The sequence below is a fragment of the Melopsittacus undulatus genome, chromosome 5 (assembly GCF_012275295.1).
Source record: "Melopsittacus undulatus isolate bMelUnd1 chromosome 5, bMelUnd1.mat.Z, whole genome shotgun sequence".
Lineage (NCBI taxonomy): Eukaryota > Metazoa > Chordata > Aves > Psittaciformes > Psittaculidae > Melopsittacus > Melopsittacus undulatus.
Genome location: NC_047531.1, coordinates 47,263,038 through 47,280,025, shown reverse-complemented (window position 1 = coordinate 47,280,025; position 16,988 = coordinate 47,263,038). Strand labels below are relative to the sequence as shown.

Here is a 16,988-nt window from a genome sequence, read left to right as displayed (position 1 = left end):
GAGTACCTCACTGTCATTATGCTGTCACACACTAAAGGACTCCACACTGAGCCTAAAGAAGTCTTCAAAGACTAAAGTTTTGCTTGTACTTGCCTATGATCTTTATGAATAGATAAAGGACATCGATTTGCTAGAGCGAGTCCAGAGGTGGGACATGAAGATGCTTTCTCTTATGAAGACAGGCTGAGAGAGCTGGGCTTGTTCAACCTGGAGAAGAGAAGGCTCCAGGGAGACTTTAGAGCAGTTTCCAGTGCCTAAGGGGGGTCTACAAGAAATCTGGAGAGGGACTTGTTACGAGGGGAGGTAGTGAGAGGACAAGGGGCATGGCTTTAACCTGACAGAGGGACTTTTACATTAGATATAGGGAAGAAATTCTTCACTATGAGGGTGCTGAGGTGCTGGCACAGGGTGCCCAGAGAACCTGTGGCTGCCCCATCCCTGGCAGTGTTCAAGGCCAGACTGGACAGGGCTTGGAGCAACCTGGTCTGGTGGAAGGTGTCCCTGCCTGTGGCAGGGGGTTGGAACCGGATGAGTTCTAAGGTCCCTTCCAACCCAAACCAGCCTGTGACTCTGTGATTCCCTCACAGTGCTTCCCACCGCACACAGCAGGTTTCGCCTCTGCTCTGTCCCCCATGGCCATGGCCGCACCGGCCGCCTGGGGGCACCCAACTGCTCCCTCCGGTCGCAATGGTTTCACCCGTTCCCCCCCTCCCATCACCGCCACGATGGTCCCACCCACCCGCCATTTCGCTTCTCCCCGCCCTTCTCTCCCAGATTTCGCGCCAAACTACTCCGGGCAGGCAGAGGGCTGAGTGCCCTGGCCAATCAGCGGCAGAGGAAGGCCGCGCTCTTCCCCTTGGGGCGGGGCGGGAGAACGGGCGGGATCCAATCCGCGGCGGCGCTCTGCTGGCCGGCCAATCGGAGTGTGCGGCGACAGCGGCGGGGCTGAGGTTTCGTTTCCGCCGCGAGTTGCTTTTGCCGCGAAAAAGTCGGTGGCGGCTCTGTCGATCAGCGAGGTGCGGCTCGGGATCGGGGCGCCATGGGAGGCATGGGGAGGGCGGGGGCAGTGGAGTCGGGAGGAGGGTATCCCCTGGGGCATTTGGTGCGGGGAGGGGAGGGAGGAGGAGGTGGAGAAGAAGAAGGGGGTATTTGGTGCTAATCGTGGGCTCTCGCCCCCCTCAGGGCAGCAGCAGTCGCCATGTCCGGCTTTGACGAGCCCGGCATTTACTACAGCGACAGTTTCGGGGGCGATGGGTCTGCGGACGACGGGCAGATTCGGAAGTCGCAGCTGCAGAGGCGGTTCAAGGAGTTCCTGCGGCAGTACCGGGTGGGCACGGACCGGACGGGTTTCACCTTCAAATACAGGTGCTCCTGACCCCTTTTCTCCTTTGGTGCCGCTCCTCTTGGGACACCCAGCCTGCTGTTAACTTCCCTCCTGCTGTGTGCACCTCAGATATACAGTGACATGTGTCAGCTTTTCTCTTCCCATAGACCATAAATAGCTCTTTGTCAGCATAGGAAATGTTCCCATGTAGTCTTTTAGGAAAACTGAGGTCTGGTGTTCTGCCACATTGTTAGGCAGCTAGCAAGTGGCACAGGTAGCAATAGAGGGAGCTGCACTGCCACGCCTGCATGTAGCTATGAAATTCAAGGTCTGTCTTCAAGTTCTAGTGCTTGCTGGTCTAGTATCCATTGTCTGTATCCATTCAAAACAGTGCAGCGCTGTCCGTATGCTCCGTTGGAGGCTATGAAAGTGCGTTGGCCATCTCTTTGCCTATGCAGTTTGGAGACACAACTGTGAGAGAACATGGAGATGTGTCATGCAAGGGCTGGGACAGGCCTTTCATCTCTGAATTTCATGGACCCTGGGCTTTTTAGAGATTATTGCCTGCTGTGCTATTACTTCATTCTTTAAAGTCATATTTTAGGTATAATAGGTTATCCTCTGTGGAAGTTTTCTAGTTGTCTATCTGGTCATGTAACTCTAGTGAACAATTAGTCACTGTAAGCACTGGTGTCCCTGTCTTATGTCACATTTCAAAGTGGTTTTACATGAGAGATTTGCTCAGGTCCCCCTACATTCTTCTGGTTGTTCCTGTTTGCTTTCCAAAGCAAGGGCTCCGTGCAGAACCTGCCTTCTCTGCTGCCTGCTTGTCATAAGGTTGCTGCGGGTAACTGTTGTTTCTGCACTGCCAAGCTTTACAGTTTACTGCCTTCCAGGGATGAGCTTAAACGGCACTATAACCTGAGTCAGTACTGGGTGGAGGTGGAGATGGAAGACTTGGCCAGCTTTGATGAAGATCTTGCTGACTATCTGTACAAGCAGCCAGCAGAGCACCTGCAGCTGGTAAGGAGGGAGATGGGCAATCTGGTGTGCTGACATTGTCACATCAGGAGAGCAGCCCTGACGATACACTGTAGTACACCTGTAACAGCCTAGTTGTTACCTCTGTAGTTTGAAGAAGCAGCAAAAGAAGTCGCAGATGAAGTCACTCGTCCTCGTCCTTTAGGGGAGGAAACTCTTCAAGACATCCAAGTGATGTTGAAATCAGATGCCAACGCAGCCAGCATCCGCAGCCTGAAGGTGAGGGGAATGGGCTGCCACACTGAGCTGAGTGGCAAAGCTTGCTTATGTGGGGATGTGATTGCAGGGAAGCTTTTGATACTTGAGCACATAGTTCAGGATGTGGGTTGTGCGCTAATTTACAAGCAGGGATACTCTGCAACTTAAATGTGACTACAAAGGACTTATTGCTGGCTTCTGTTGCAGGGACATTATTGCTGTTAGTGATGTTCTACACAGTGTTTTGTCCTGTTTCTGTACTGCTTCGAAATCCACAGGCTTAAGTCATGCAATATTCCTTTACTGCTGTAGAGCAGAAGACTGACATTGTGCAGGCATTTTTGTTCTGATACCATAGTCCCATAAGTGCAGGAATTGTAGCTAAGAACTGTGTTTCTTTAACTTCTTCAGTTTCCCATCCATCCTCCAGTGATGGCTTTCTCACCTTCCCTTCACCTTTTTCCTTTCAGTCTGACCAGATGTCCCACCTTGTGAAGATCCCTGGGATTGTAATAGCGGCAACCCCTGTGAGACCCAAGGCCACCAGAATAGCCATCCAGTGCCGCAGCTGCCGCAACACCATCACCAACATTGCAGTGCGCCCGGGCCTCGAGGGCTATGCTCTCCCCAGGAAATGCAACACGTAAGGACCAACAAGGAGATGCGTGTGGCAGGCTGGGGGGGGGCTAAAAAAGACTGCACCCGTTCCTCCTGCTTCCCTTCCATCCCATGTGTGCTGCAGAGTCAGCTCTGTGATGCATAATGCAGGAGCATCTGCACTGCTCTCTGCCTCCTCCCTTCGTGTTGACCTTGTGCCTGTGGGTACCCGTGGCATTTGCTGTAACCAGTTGCTGGAGTTAAAACTGACAAGTTTTAACTCCAGCAGCTGTCTGTGGTCATGCTGGTGGTGACACTACATGACCAGTGCTGCAAGTTGTCCAGAGAGTTCCTTTTATCTTTAGTGCATTTTGTCTGTTGTACCTAAAGGTTCATTCCTGCCAACAGCTGCCCCATAATGCTGTGCTGAGCTGCTGGCCTAACTTCCTATTAAGTTCTTATCTTTTTCAAACAAACTTCTTGCTTCCACATTCCCCCTCCTCAGGGACTCGCATTACCATCTGTAGTAAGGCTTTGCTACTAACCATCAAAGCCTGCTTTATAGCTCTTGATGTCCATTTGACCCATGAGCATTGAGCTGCTGCTATGCTGCCGCTCTCATACCAGCCAGTCCTGTTGTGTTATGTCTTAAAGCTCATGCCTGCCAGTATTTATTTTCTGTGCCTTAACTCTAATGCAGCTTGAGAGGCCTTTGGAATAGGGATCATTCTTGTATGTGGTCTGTACAGCACCTTGCTGCTGATCCTTGACTGCACAAGAGCATCTGCACTCTCCTGTTACCTTCCCTGAAAGCCCTGCATGGGGTCAGGCATCAGTAGTAATGTACTGAGATGGTAACAGGGCGTGGAGGTTCTTTTTGTCTCAAAGAGCTTGTAGTTCAGCAAGGCAGATATGTCTCGAGAGACTGGAAGGTTGATGGCAGCTTTGTCACATTGCTAATTGCTCTCTCACTAGAAACCACTTAACATTTGTTTCGTGCATGAGGTTATAAAGAAAAATGCCCTGCTGTGTCACTGAATCTATACTGTTACCTTCTGTGTAATTAACGAATTACCTTCCTCCCTGCTTTTAGCTAGCAGGGGACAGGGGTGAGACAGGGGAAGCACTCAGACAAATATCAGCCTGTCTTTGGCTTGTTGTTGTGCATGCTTTTGGCAGCTGTTGAAGGCAACACAGAGGGCTTGGTGAACCTTTGCTTCAGCCTTATGTGACTGCCCTTTTCACCTGGTGGGCACTGCTTGGAGGGGTGGCTGCTCTGGGCTCTTGTCACCACTGTCCCCTCTTCAGGGGTGCTCATAGGGTGGTTGTGGAGTGCCAGCAACCTCCCCTCATTGGTGTCTCTGCACAGAGAACAAGCTGGCCGCCCAAAGTGCCCGCTGGACCCGTATTTCATCATGCCAGATAAGTGCAAGTGCGTGGACTTCCAGGTGCTGAAGCTGCAGGAGTCTCCGGATGCTGTGCCACATGGGGAGATGCCCCGGCACTTGCAGCTCTACTGTGACAGGTACCAGTGCAGTCTCCCCACCCTCACCCTGCTGGGGCCATCCTTTCCCCCACTGCCATCTTCTCTGCTTTCCCTTTCCTCCTCTTAGGTACCTCTGTGACAAAGTTGTCCCAGGGAACAAGGTCACTGTCATGGGCATCTACTCCATCAAGAAATCTGCCCATAGCAAGAACAAAGGCCGTGACAATGTGGGTGTGGGCATCCGAAGCGCCTATATCCGTGTGGTGGGCATCCAGGTGGACACGGAAGGATCAGGTGAGGGCTGCTTTTAGTGCCCATCTGGTCTGTGTGGTGCTGGGAGAGCCCCCCTCTCTGAACACAGTGGTCCCTCACCATGCACTGTATGCAGTCACAGACTGGGTCCTTCTCTGGTGCTTGTATAGCAGAAGGTTCAAGCCGATTCAAGGGTTTAAGTTGCCCTGGATGCTCTGTAGTCATATCACTTTTTCTCAGTGATATTAAATGAGGAGGCTTCAGCCTGAGTCCTTCAGGGTATTTAAGTTGCTTTTATCGTATTGATCTTAGTGGGAATCTGCTAAGCCACCCCTGAGGATCCAGGCTGCAGTGATGGTTAAATTTGAGCTATGTACTGAAAACATTGTCCTGACTGTAATTCTCCCTCTGGTTCCTCCAGAGCTGCTTAGGCCAAGATCCTTGTTTTTCCCTACTAGCCTCTAAGGACACAGCCTGCCTTGTTGGGATAGCAACTGCCTGCCCTCTCCACCCTTCACCACTGGCATGATCTCAAGAAGGGGTTTTGGTGGTAGTGGGTGTTTGGGGGGAGTAATGTAATTTACTTTAAAGAACATCCATTTGTTCACTGTTGCATCACACAAACATTGTGTGCAGGACACAGCTTTGCTGGCTTGGTAACCCCTCAAGAGGAGGAGGAACTTCGTCACCTTGCTGCCATGCCCAACATCTACGAGACCATCGCCAAGAGCATCGCGCCCTCCATCTATGGCAGCACCGACATCAAGAAAGCCATTGCCTGCCTCTTGTTTGGAGGCTCCCGCAAGAGGTGGGGAGAAGTCAGCCTGCTGGAGAGAGTGGTGGCAGGGGTGTCATTCATGGCACAAAGCCCTCGTATGGTCTTCTGACACTTGGTTATCAGCAGGGCTTGGTTATCAAAATCAAGGCTCTCCATCTCCCCTCCCTCTCTTCCTCCCATGCTGTCACTCCAGGCTCCCGGATGGGCTGACCCGCAGAGGAGACATCAACTTACTGATGCTGGGTGACCCCGGCACGGCCAAGTCCCAGCTGCTGAAGTTTGTTGAGAAGTGTTCACCCATTGGGGTAGGTGGTTTGAGAGACCCTCTTGTAGCACAACTTGTTTCTTCCTTTTGCTCCTTGCATAGCGTGGAAGACCAAACCATGGTCACAGCAGATACCTGCCCATACATTCACAGCTTCCTGGGCAGGGGTGTAAACTGTTAATTCTGGTGCTGGCTTGGAAGAGATGGGGTGCAGGGTGCAGGACAAAGGAGGGAAGAGGAAGCAGGTGTTGCCTTTCATTATGATCTGAGCCAGACTATTTGCAGACGTCCAAAGACGTGACTGGTGCTGTTGTTTATTGTTGAGATTTGATCAGTGGAGATGCTGGCTGGTCAGGACAAATGAAGTTGACTGCATCTCAGGCACGGTACTCCAGGCTGAGCCCAGGCATGAAATTATATTTTCATCTGTGTTTCCTTGTAGTCTCTATTAAACTCAGCCTCTGACTGCATTGTTGCCTCCGGAGGGAAACAAACCTAATACAGCAGACCACCAAACAATGAATCACTCCCTGTTCTGTACTTAATACTTGTGTTTGTGTGTCTGCAAGCCCTCTGGTGCATCACAGCTGCTTGTTCCGAGGCCTGGGGCTAGGCAATAGCCTGGCTCTATACACTGCTGTCGGCTTCCTGTATGTGCTGAGGGGTTTTCCTGGAGATCCTTGTGTTTCCGCTGGATTTTGTGGTGCTGGGGGTGCTTTGTCCTCTAGCTGGAGCAGTGGGCTCCTGGGTCCCGCAGCAGCTGATGTGCTGTCCCTTTCCTTGTCCCACATGCCACTAGGTGTACACCTCTGGGAAGGGCAGCAGCGCTGCTGGTTTGACAGCCTCAGTGGTCCGGGACCCTACCTCCAGGAATTTCTTCATGGAGGGGGGAGCCATGGTGCTGGCGGATGGAGGAGTGGTGTGCATTGATGAGTTCGACAAGGTAGACACTGCCTGTGAGGGAGAGTCCTGGGGCTGACAGCTTCTCCTGGGTGAGCCCAGAGCTGCAGGGGAAAGGCAGGGGATGGGGCTGCAAGGGAATTGTGGTTACACCCTGAGCTCTTGGGCAGAAGTCCTCACAGAGCTTCGCCTCGGGGGGCAGCATCAGTGGGTGTGTATCTGGGGTCTGGTGGAGGTGACTGAAGCTGACTTCTTTTTCTCCTCACCTCATTTCTCCCACTTTGGATGGGAAGATGCGGGAGGATGACCGTGTGGCCATTCACGAGGCCATGGAGCAGCAGACCATCTCCATAGCTAAGGTGAGCTGTGAGTGGGATTCTGAGAGACAATAGTCATGCATCTTTTGCCAGACTTTTGCCATTTCAGAGTCCAGGTGGTGGTTTTGATGGTCACTGTTTGATCTGAGACCTCTCAGCCCTACCTGTAGGCTTTGGGTTGTCTTCTCTCAGATAGCATCAGCAGGACTGAAATGAGCTACTTTTGCTCTGCCTGTCTTCTGCTCCAGATTTAGTAGTTATACTGATGTCAGAGCCTAAAGTCACTTCTTTTCCTCCTTTTCCTCTACCCCTTCTACAGAGGCTGCCTGGCATCCTGGTGCCTGATCTCTCAAATCACAGTTTCTCTTAATCACTATTGCTCAACTTCTTTTGGTAGCACCTCTGCTCCCTCCTGATTCCTCTGTTTCACCCCTTAGCTATTGAGTCCCTGATAACAGCACCTGCCTCTGCTGTCCCTCTTGCCTCTGCTGTCCCTCTTGCCTCTGCTACCTGTGTACCCAGGGCTTTGCCACCAAGGCTGCCCAAGGAGACTGAGCCCCAGCCACCCAGTTTCTGGCTCAGATTGCAAACATGGGGTGGGGTCTTGTGTGTCCCTGCCCTTGACCTGAGGTTTTAAGTGAAACTAGTCAGTGCTCGAGTGTCAGCTGAAGCCAGTCCTCCAGAAGGCCCTGTGGGTCCAGCCCGATGTAGTTCCTGTGCTGACTGCGCTCCAAGGAGGAGCCATTACAGAACAACTGGGTTTTATTTAAATAAAAGTGGTTGAAGATGAGTCCTCGCAGTCTGCTTTGGACTTTTCACTATGATTTAATAGCCTTCTAGCCCTGCTGTGAGATGGCTGTGGTCTTGACCCCATCCATTTCTCCTTCCGCCCACAGGCAGGAATCACAACCACACTCAACTCCCGCTGCTCAGTGCTGGCAGCTGCCAACTCTGTCTTTGGGCGCTGGGATGAGACCAAGGGTGAGGAGAACATTGATTTTATGCCCACCATTCTGTCCAGATTTGACATGATCTTCATCGTCAAGGATGTGCACAATGAACAGCGAGACATGGTGGGTCAGGCTGTATGGGTGCTGCTGGGTCTCATGGTGTACTGCTTTTTGGGGAGGGGGAGGGATCGTGGTTCCTGCTGCCTGCCTGACTTCTGCTCTTGTAGACACTGGCCAAGCACGTGATGTCCTTACATGTGAGCGCCTTGACGCAGACCCAGGCCGTGGAGGGTGAGATTGAGCTGAACAAGCTGAAGAAGCTCATCTCCTTCTGTCGGATGTGAGTGACTTCTTGGCAGTGCCCGGGCTGCACGGTGGGAGGCAGTGGTGAGGAGCAAATTGTGCTTGCAAGCACTCTGTCTGCATGAACTTATTTAATGCCTGCCTTGAGAAAAGAGAAGCGAGAGCAGCTCGCAACAGTGCCACAGCGTGGACCAAAGAAGCGAGGGGTGCCCGGGGAACCCCCTGCACAGGGGAACCCTCTGTGGTGCTGCTGTCTTCCAGCTCCCATCCCACCTTGCAGGAAATGTGGCCCTCGGCTGTCAGCGGCAGCGGCAGAGAAGCTGAAGAACCGCTACATCCTGATGCGGAGCGGCACTCGCCAGCACGAGCAGGAGAGCGACCGCCGCTCCAGCATCCCCATCACTGTGCGGTGAGCAACACTGCCCTCCTTGTCCTACCAGAACCCTCAGGGTTGGGGTTGTATCGCTGGGACTCACCTGGGGTATCCCAGGAAGTGGATTAGTGGGGTGCTGGGTACTGGGGGAGCTCTCTGAACAGGGCAACGCTGTGGTGCTGCCCAGGGAGCTGGTGATGTGGTGGGCAGGGTGTCGGGGGGGAAGGAGGAGACCCCTGGGAGCTCCAGTAGGAAACGGAACATCTTTGGCTGTAGGCAACTGGAGGCCGTCGTGCGCATTGCTGAGTCCTTGGCTAAGATGAAGCTTCAGCCCTTCGCCATGGAGGCAGATGTTGAGGAGGCCTTGAGGCTCTTCCAGGTGTCCACGCTTGATGCAGCCATGTCGGGCAGCCTGGCAGGTGAGGGGGAGATGAGCTGTGCAGGAGGGACATGTTGGGCCTGGCTGTTGAGGACAAGGAGAGATGAGCTCCCCTTCCCCCCCCCTGGACCGGGGGCAGGGAGTGCTACCAGCCACCCCCAGTCACACGCTGGACCTATATTTTGAGCAAAGGCAAAGCAATTTGTGCTTTTCCCAAGAAAGGTTGGGCCAGGTGATCCTTGAAGTCCCTTCCAACCTGTTATTCTGTGATTCTATGAATGCTTGTGGCAGCAAGGCACCATCATGGCCAAGGGGCTGTGGCTCACAATGGCAAATGACACCAAGGGTCTCCACCTGTCATGAGCAAGGGAGGGATGGTCTTGCTCTTTGTGGTCCAAAGGCTATAGTCTACTGCTGGAGGTGATTCCCCAGCCTGTTTGTCCTCTAACATCTTTCCCTGTGGGGCTGGAGGCAGTTTCCTTGAGGGGCAGTGTGGCACAAAGGGTTTGAAAGGAGCTCCAGCAGTCTGCTCCACGTTCATCTGTGTCTTTGGAGCTTCACCACCTTTGATTGTGGGTTTGCTCCTGGGTTCTCTCAAGTCTTGGAAACATGCAGATGTGGTGGGAGACACAGGAGATGGGCACACTGGCTTCAAGAGTGACAGCTGGGTACCACAGAGAGCTCACACAGCCTTTCCTTCCAGGGGCAGAAGGCTTCACAACACAGGAGGACCAAGAGATGCTGTCCCGCATAGAGAAGCAGCTCAAACGCCGCTTCGCCATCGGCTCTCAGGTGTCGGAGCACAGCATAGTCCAAGACTTCATGCGGCAGGTAGGCCAGGGACTGCGTGGTTGGGCTGTGAAACCAGGGACCCCGGACTGCTGCTCAGGGGAGTGAAGTCTGTTCCCCAAGGCTGAGATCCTACCCTTGAAACCAGAACTGTTTGATGTGTGACACTGGCTGTGATCAGACTGGAATAGTGAAAAGGGAGCATCAGCACATGGTGCTGCTGGGTCCTGCATCCCTCCAGGGAGGCATAGCCAGGCTTCAGGCAGGCTGCAGCATCCTGTGGGTGCTGGTGAGCTTTTCCTGCCGGCTCATCTTCCCCTCCTCTCTCCTTTTCCAGAAATACCCAGAACATGCCATCTACAAGGTGCTGCAGCTGATGATGCGGCGTGGGGAGATCCAGCACCGCATGCAACGCAAAGTCCTCTACCGCATCAAGTGACCTCCCCATCCCACATGCTGGGAGGGAAGCACTGGTGCCTGATGCCTGCCCAAGTGTGGGCACAGTGCCCTGTGGGGCTCCTGGAAGAAGCTTTTCCTTGGGGAGCCAAACAGCCTGTCACACTTGAAGCAGGGTTTGGTGTGGTCAGGGTTCCCCTGTACACTCTGATGTTTCTTTGAACTCCAAAAGCTTTTAGTTTGTATTAAAATAAAAACTTATTTGTAGCCCAGGGTATATTCACTTTCACCTTCAAAGGTGGGGCAGGATTTTGGTTGCAAAGGCATCCCGCCTGCTCACCCTGTGTTGGCCAGTGCTCACCTTGGGGACTCCCCTTGAGGCAGGGCATAGCCTTATGGGCAGCACCAGCAGCCTGGAAGGCGGAAACTGATTTCTCACTCAGTGTTTGATCTGTCTGTAAAGGCATAAATCCTGTTGGTGCAGGCTGCCCTTCTGAGCTCAGTGGTTCAGAGGCACCTTACTTGATCACTGCGTGGAGGCTGCTGCCATCTTACCTATCTGCCAGCAGCAGTGAAGGAAATGCCCTGCTGTTGCCTGCTTCAGAGTTGCTTTTAGCTTATCCCTCCTCTCTAGGGGCTACAGCAGCAAATGCTTTACCCTGCAGTGTAAAGGGCTGCATGAAAGCCTTGCTGGAGGCAGCAGCAGAGCCCCCTGATTCCCCCAGTGAGGATGGGAATATGGAGTGATGCCCAAGAGCTGTGTACTCTCCTCCAGCTAGGCTCTATCACCTCCTTATGCCAATAGCCACAGGGGAGGGGTTTCCCACTTGCTAGGAGCCTTTCTAGGCTGTCAGCCCCGGGTGGACTTTTGCAGCCACTTGCCCTTCTGTGTTTGCTGTGTGACCTTGCACTTGTCAGGCTGCAAGTTTTTGTCACTGCTAGCAAAGAAGTGTTGGCACTGAAGAGGTGAGGTGTGAGTAGGTCCTTGGCCTTGTCCTCTCAGGGCCAGCTTGCATGTGTGAGAGCACTGGTAGGGTATTCTGAAGACAGTGCAGTGTGTGGCACTGCAGGCAAGTGAAAACACTCCCTGTCTGCAAGTGACCTTCAGGCTGAGAAAGATCCCAGGAGAGGCTTCATTAGCAAAGAAACGTTCAGGGCCAGCAGAGGGTACCAGAGCACTGAGGATGCTGGGCTGAGGCTGTGCACAGAGCTCCCTTCTCCTTAAAGAGGGGAAACCAAGGGGTCCCTTTGGGCTGGGTGGTGGGATGAAGGGTGCACCCAGCCTGGCAGATGTCACACAAGGGTTGTGTTCCACTGCAACACCTGTGGGGTTCAACAGCATCCCTCTGCTTTGGTCTGAGTGTTCTGAGAGGTGCACAGTGAACTGACGTGGCTGGAGGTGGTTATAAGGTTTGGGGTCTGTTGGGAGGGGCTGGTGCAGTGGTGGCCCTGGTGAGAGTGATTGCATATTGGAGAAACAGCATCCTGCTCTTTATCCTCCAGTTTTTTCAAGAGGAACTGACTTTTGTGGAGGGCTGGAGGGGAGAGGAGGCTGGCACAAAGCCTTCCATAGGATAGGCAGGGATAAGTCTCCAGAAAGCTCACCCCAGTAATTTTATTGCCCTGTATTTCTACAGGTGCCAAGCACCTCACAGTGCTTCTTGGAGCCGGCGATGCTGGGGCAAAAGCAGGCACCCTTCTTTTCCCTTTATAAAGAAAATGAGATGCTATCTCTCCCCAAACTGCTTCCTGATTGGGAGGCAGGGCTGGAATAAGAGAAGGATGCAGCTGCCGTCAGCTGCTGCTCCATGGAGGAGGAATAAGTGAATGTGGAAATAACAGGGCAACATTCTCACCTGGAGACTGAAATTCCCACAGCTGTCAATGTCCATTTTGAAAGCATCCTGCCCCTCTCACAAGCTTCTGTGCTCCTGATCAAGCATTTGATCATAGAATCATAGAATAGTTAGGTTTAGAAAGGACCTTAAGGTCATCTAGTTCCAACCCCCCTGCCATGGGCAGGGACACCTCACACTAAACCATATCACCCAACGCTTCATCCAACCTGGCCTTGAACACTGCCAGGGATGGAGCATTCACAACCTCCCTGATATTGATATTGCAGCATCAGGAGGTGACCCATTAGGGCAGTGTCAACACAGCCCCAAAGCAGCAGCATGGTGTCATGCCACATCCCATGTAGCATGGTAGCAACGAATCCTACAGGTCTCTCACCCCTACCACCTTTCCACAGTACCTCTGTCCTTGCTTTGGAGATGCTGACAGTACTTGTCTATCTACGGTCTTTCTTCCAGAGGTGCAGCAACAGCAAACAAATAGGGATGTGAGATATGGAATCGGTACCCACAGCCTGCTCTTAATGCTGCTTCTGGAGGAGGCTAGGAGCTCTGTTCCCAGGCTTGGTAAGAAAACCCAGCAGTGGAGAAGAGCTGGATAGGGAGAGAGTGTCCTGGGGAGGGAAACACAGTGCCAAGGGCTCTGTTTCCGTCACTCCTCTTGTTCCCTACCCTTCCCTCCACAGACATACCCCCAGCTTTCTCCATGATCTTTGCTCTGTGCTGGAGCAGAAGCTCATGGCTGGATGTCAGTTCCTGTCTGCCAGAGGTGGTGATGTGGTTCTCACAGGCTTGAAAGGAACCAGCATCTCGCAGTACATGGAGCTGTGCTGGGTGTCGGCAGGTGTGGAGGTTGGAAATCCTTTTTGTTGGGTTATTTTTCGTTGTTTTCATGGTATGAAATAGCAGAGGTATAATTCTGTGACAGGGATCAGAATGATTGATCTCTTCGTATTATGAAATGTGTTGATTATATGGTACAAGGTTATGTAAGCGTACGTATAGTTTCAAACAACATTATTTAGCAGCTAATGTATGCAGCTTTATCAGAAGAAATGTGTTGATGTGCGAAACTTGTACTATCTTGGAACTCGAGATCATTGATTACTAATAGCTTGTTTTGAATGTTGCACTGCAGGTGGAAACTTTGTGAGGAACAGCAGCTCTCAGTTGGGTGGATGCTTGGCGATACCTACTTGATAAAAGATTGATGGTCCCCCTGCTGAAGGTGACCAGATATTTCCTCAAATGATAGATACTGGGTAAAGGATTGGTCATCCTCCTGGTGAAGGTGTCTTTTTTGTCATTCCTGAGATTCTTGCTTGCTGAGATTTGGGACAGAGTCTCCTTAGATGACCAAAAACACTGTTCTCAAATCTGATGCTAAGAGAGAGAGCAAAACCAGCCAGACTTGGCCACTTCCCATCTGAGCAGCACAGCGTTCCTTTACCTAGCCTACCACTTGGCCTTGTCCCTTACCTTAGTGCTATGTCACTGGCACAGGAAGCCCATTCCCCAACCTTTGCTTGTCCTCTTGGGAAGTACAGTTGGAGAAGTGTAACCACCCCAAGCCAGGCAGCTGCCAGGGATGCTCAGGTGCCTTTGATTCAAAGCTTGGGCTGGTATAGGAGCCACCCACCTCTTGCCCCAGTGAATTATCCCCTAGAGAACTTGCAGATTACATGTAATTCTGCATGAGATCTGTGTGAGAGGAAGGGAGTTTCTCACTCAAAAGAAACTCAGTGCACTGGGCTCTTCCCAGCCTTTTTGGTTCTCCAGGAGAGGGCTAGGTTGGGGTTCATCTGACCAGGCATCAAGAGCTGTGTCTTGAGCAAGGTACTCTCTGTGTCTTCCACAGGCAAGTGAGCACTTTTGTTTTATCCAAACTAAAAGTTCAAAAGAAGCCAGTCAAGCTGTGCCCTAACTGCATTTGTTTTCTCTCTGTTGACTACAAAAATGGGTCAGGACAACTAGATTGAGCAGGTGTTTTTGCATCAAAGGTGTCTCAAACTGGGGAGATGTGCACGTCCTTCCTTGTGTGCTGCAGTGCTGCATTGGAGGAGGAGGGCTTTGGTGAAGGCTTGCTTTAGGTGCTAATTTTGAGGCAGCTTCACTAGGTTTGATTCTCTTCTTGTACACCAAGCTTATTAGAATGCCGCTGTGGGAATGTCACTGGAGCTCCACTATTGTAAAATCCAGCAAAACTGAGTCATCACATCTGCACTGCTTGGATCTCTTCCACCTCCGTGTAGGATGAGGGCTGTTGCAATGCAGCAACCTAACCTCTGAGCATGTTGTGTCACTTCCCCCATAAAATAAAACAAAGCCGAACTGCAGAGTCCTGAGGGCTGTTGCTCAAGGGTGTGAGATAAACAAGGGCTAATAGAATATGCAGATAAGGGCAACGTGAGAAACGATCTGAGCTGATCCACCAAGAGCCAACCCCAGACGAAGGAAGCCTCAGCTCCTTTCCCCTCTCTGCTACTGAGTTACTGGGCCAGCTGAGCAAGTGTCTTCCTCTTGCCTGCTCTGGATAATAACCTTTTTGGAGCGCAGATAGCCTCTTACCACCATTTTGTGTAGTACCTGACACAACAGCAGCCCAATAGCAGTGTCAGAGTTAACCTGCTGATACAAGTGACACTAACATGTTCTAGAGGTTCGCCAGACTGAGAAGTGATCTCCCAGATGCAAAGAAATCCTTGTGCTTTGCTCTGGCCAGTGCCAAGAGATGAAGGGAGAAGTCTGGAGGGGAAGACCATAGTGCAGCAATGCCATGCTGCCATAACATCACCCTGCAGGATGGTGCATGTGCCATGGGTCTGGGTGCCTGTGATGTGGTCTGCTGAGCAGGGCTGTCTCACACCGAGTTTCAAGTCCTTTAGAAAGCCTAACTAATGGCCTGTATCCTGATTTCCTGTGTGGTAAATCTGGCCAGAAAGCACATAGAACTCTGGCCAGAAATTCCAGGCAACACTGATTTATATGTCTTTTGCACCACAGACTTTTGGATCCTCATAGGATCAACCAGGTTGGAAAAGACCTTTAAGATCATCAAGTCCAACCATTATCCCAGCACTGCCAAGGCCACCACTAACCCACGGCACTGAGGGACTCATCTACATGGTTTGTGAACACTTCCAGGGACGGTGATTCCACCATTCCCTGGGCGTTCCAATGCCTCTTCCAATGCCTGTTCCAATGCCTGAGCACCCTCTCTGTGAACAAATTGTTCCCAATATCCAATCTGAACCTCCCCTCGCACAGCTTGAGGCCATTTCCTCTTGTCTTATTGGGAAGAACAGGGAGAAGAGACTGACCCCCACCTCTCTCCATCCTCCTTTCAGGCCGTTGTAGAGAGCGATGAGGTCCTTGCTGAGCCTTCTCTTCTCCAATTTCTCCAGCCATTCCCCATCACACTTGTGCTCCAGACCCTTCACCAGCATCATTGCCCTTCTCTGGACCCACTCCAGCACCTCAATGTCTCTCTTGTAGTGAGAGGCCCAGAACTGATCACAAGATTCAAGGTGCAGCCTCACCAGTGCCCAGTACAGGGGCATCATCACAGTCCTGGCCCTGCTGCCACACTATTGCTGGTACAGGCTGGGATGCTGTTGGCCTTCTTCAGAATGAAAGCAGGAGCATTATCCTGCCTGCCTTGATCAATGTACCCATGAGATGCTTGCTGAGCGGAAAGCAGGTCTATCCACAGCTGGCCACATGCTGTGTCCTCGTCAGCATCCAGCACCTCTGCAGTATAAATAGGCATCTATAAATAGGGACGTAGGCATCTTTCCTTTCTGGAAAGCCTTCACTTGATGGAGCCTGTCAGGTCTCAAACTGCACCTGGTACTGTGTGGACTCTGTCACAAATGATCATAAAGATGAACTTCAGTATATCACTAGGAGTTGAACACACAGTGGTCAAGGTATTTATAAGGTCTTTAGAGTGGCAGTTGACAGGTCTTCTAGCATACATATAATAGCACTATCCTAAACCCTTGCATCAGTATAAGGTACACATACAACATTATCAGTTATCTTCTAGCTGTGTTTCACCATGAGGAGGTGTTTGATGGTCTGACCAGGAGTGCAGAGACTGTCACCAGACAGGAAGGTTTGCCATCCTTGTGAGTCCAGCTTTCCAAAACTTCAATGGAGAAACCAGGACTTCTCCTCTTTTGTCTCTTGCACTGGGAAAAGGGTAGCATTAGGTCAGAGAACCAGCTCAGAAGGAGAAGCCCAGCATTTGACCCCCTGCTCTATGAGAAAAAGCAGAAGACCTATTTGTTTGTGGCTCATGCTGCATGCCCCAAACCCAGAGACAAACAATTTACAGTCATGACCCCTTAACCTTTCTTGCTCCTCAGAGGATAAAATGGTTTCCTGTTTATTCCAATGGGCAGCTGTTGTATCCACGGGGGAGAGCAACACTCATGGTTAATATGGCTGATGTCCAGATACGTTTTGCAGAAGCTGCTTGTTTGTTTGCTGGGCCATCCAGCAGCTGCTGAATGTCCTGTCTTTGGGAATAAGAGTCTCCCAGGCAATTCTCAGATGCCTGAGCATGGGAGAGGACTTGCTCTCCTCACACTGGGATCAGCAAGCAGGAAGATGGTCCTGAGAGTTTCTTCAAACTGTGCTGTCTGCTGGAGTATATCAGGAGCTATAGGCCTCCTTCATCTGGTTCATCTGTGTGCCTGGGACATCCTGCATTGCTCAGGGGAGAGTGTCTTGGGGTCTCATAACCTCAGCAAATGCTGCTAGATATAAGGTGGGGTTGC

General features: G+C 51.7%; 1 protein-coding gene across 1 annotated transcript; it reads left to right on the top strand.

Moving 5' to 3' along the window:
- The first annotated feature begins 937 nt into the window (after positions 1-937).
- On the top strand, positions 938-10,615 carry MCM5 (minichromosome maintenance complex component 5). The gene is made up of 17 exons (XM_005150404.3): positions 938-1,016; positions 1,183-1,365; positions 2,221-2,347; positions 2,456-2,584; positions 3,034-3,206; positions 4,530-4,685; positions 4,774-4,940; positions 5,535-5,706; positions 5,870-5,981; positions 6,741-6,884; positions 7,135-7,200; positions 8,055-8,231; positions 8,336-8,448; positions 8,692-8,820; positions 9,061-9,203; positions 9,867-9,994; positions 10,290-10,615. Exons 2-17 carry the CDS (start codon positions 1,199-1,201, stop codon positions 10,389-10,391), a joined length of 2,205 nt encoding a protein of 734 aa, XP_005150461.2. The 5' UTR covers positions 938-1,016; positions 1,183-1,198; the 3' UTR covers positions 10,392-10,615.
- The last annotated feature ends 6,373 nt before the right edge of the window (positions 10,616-16,988 follow it).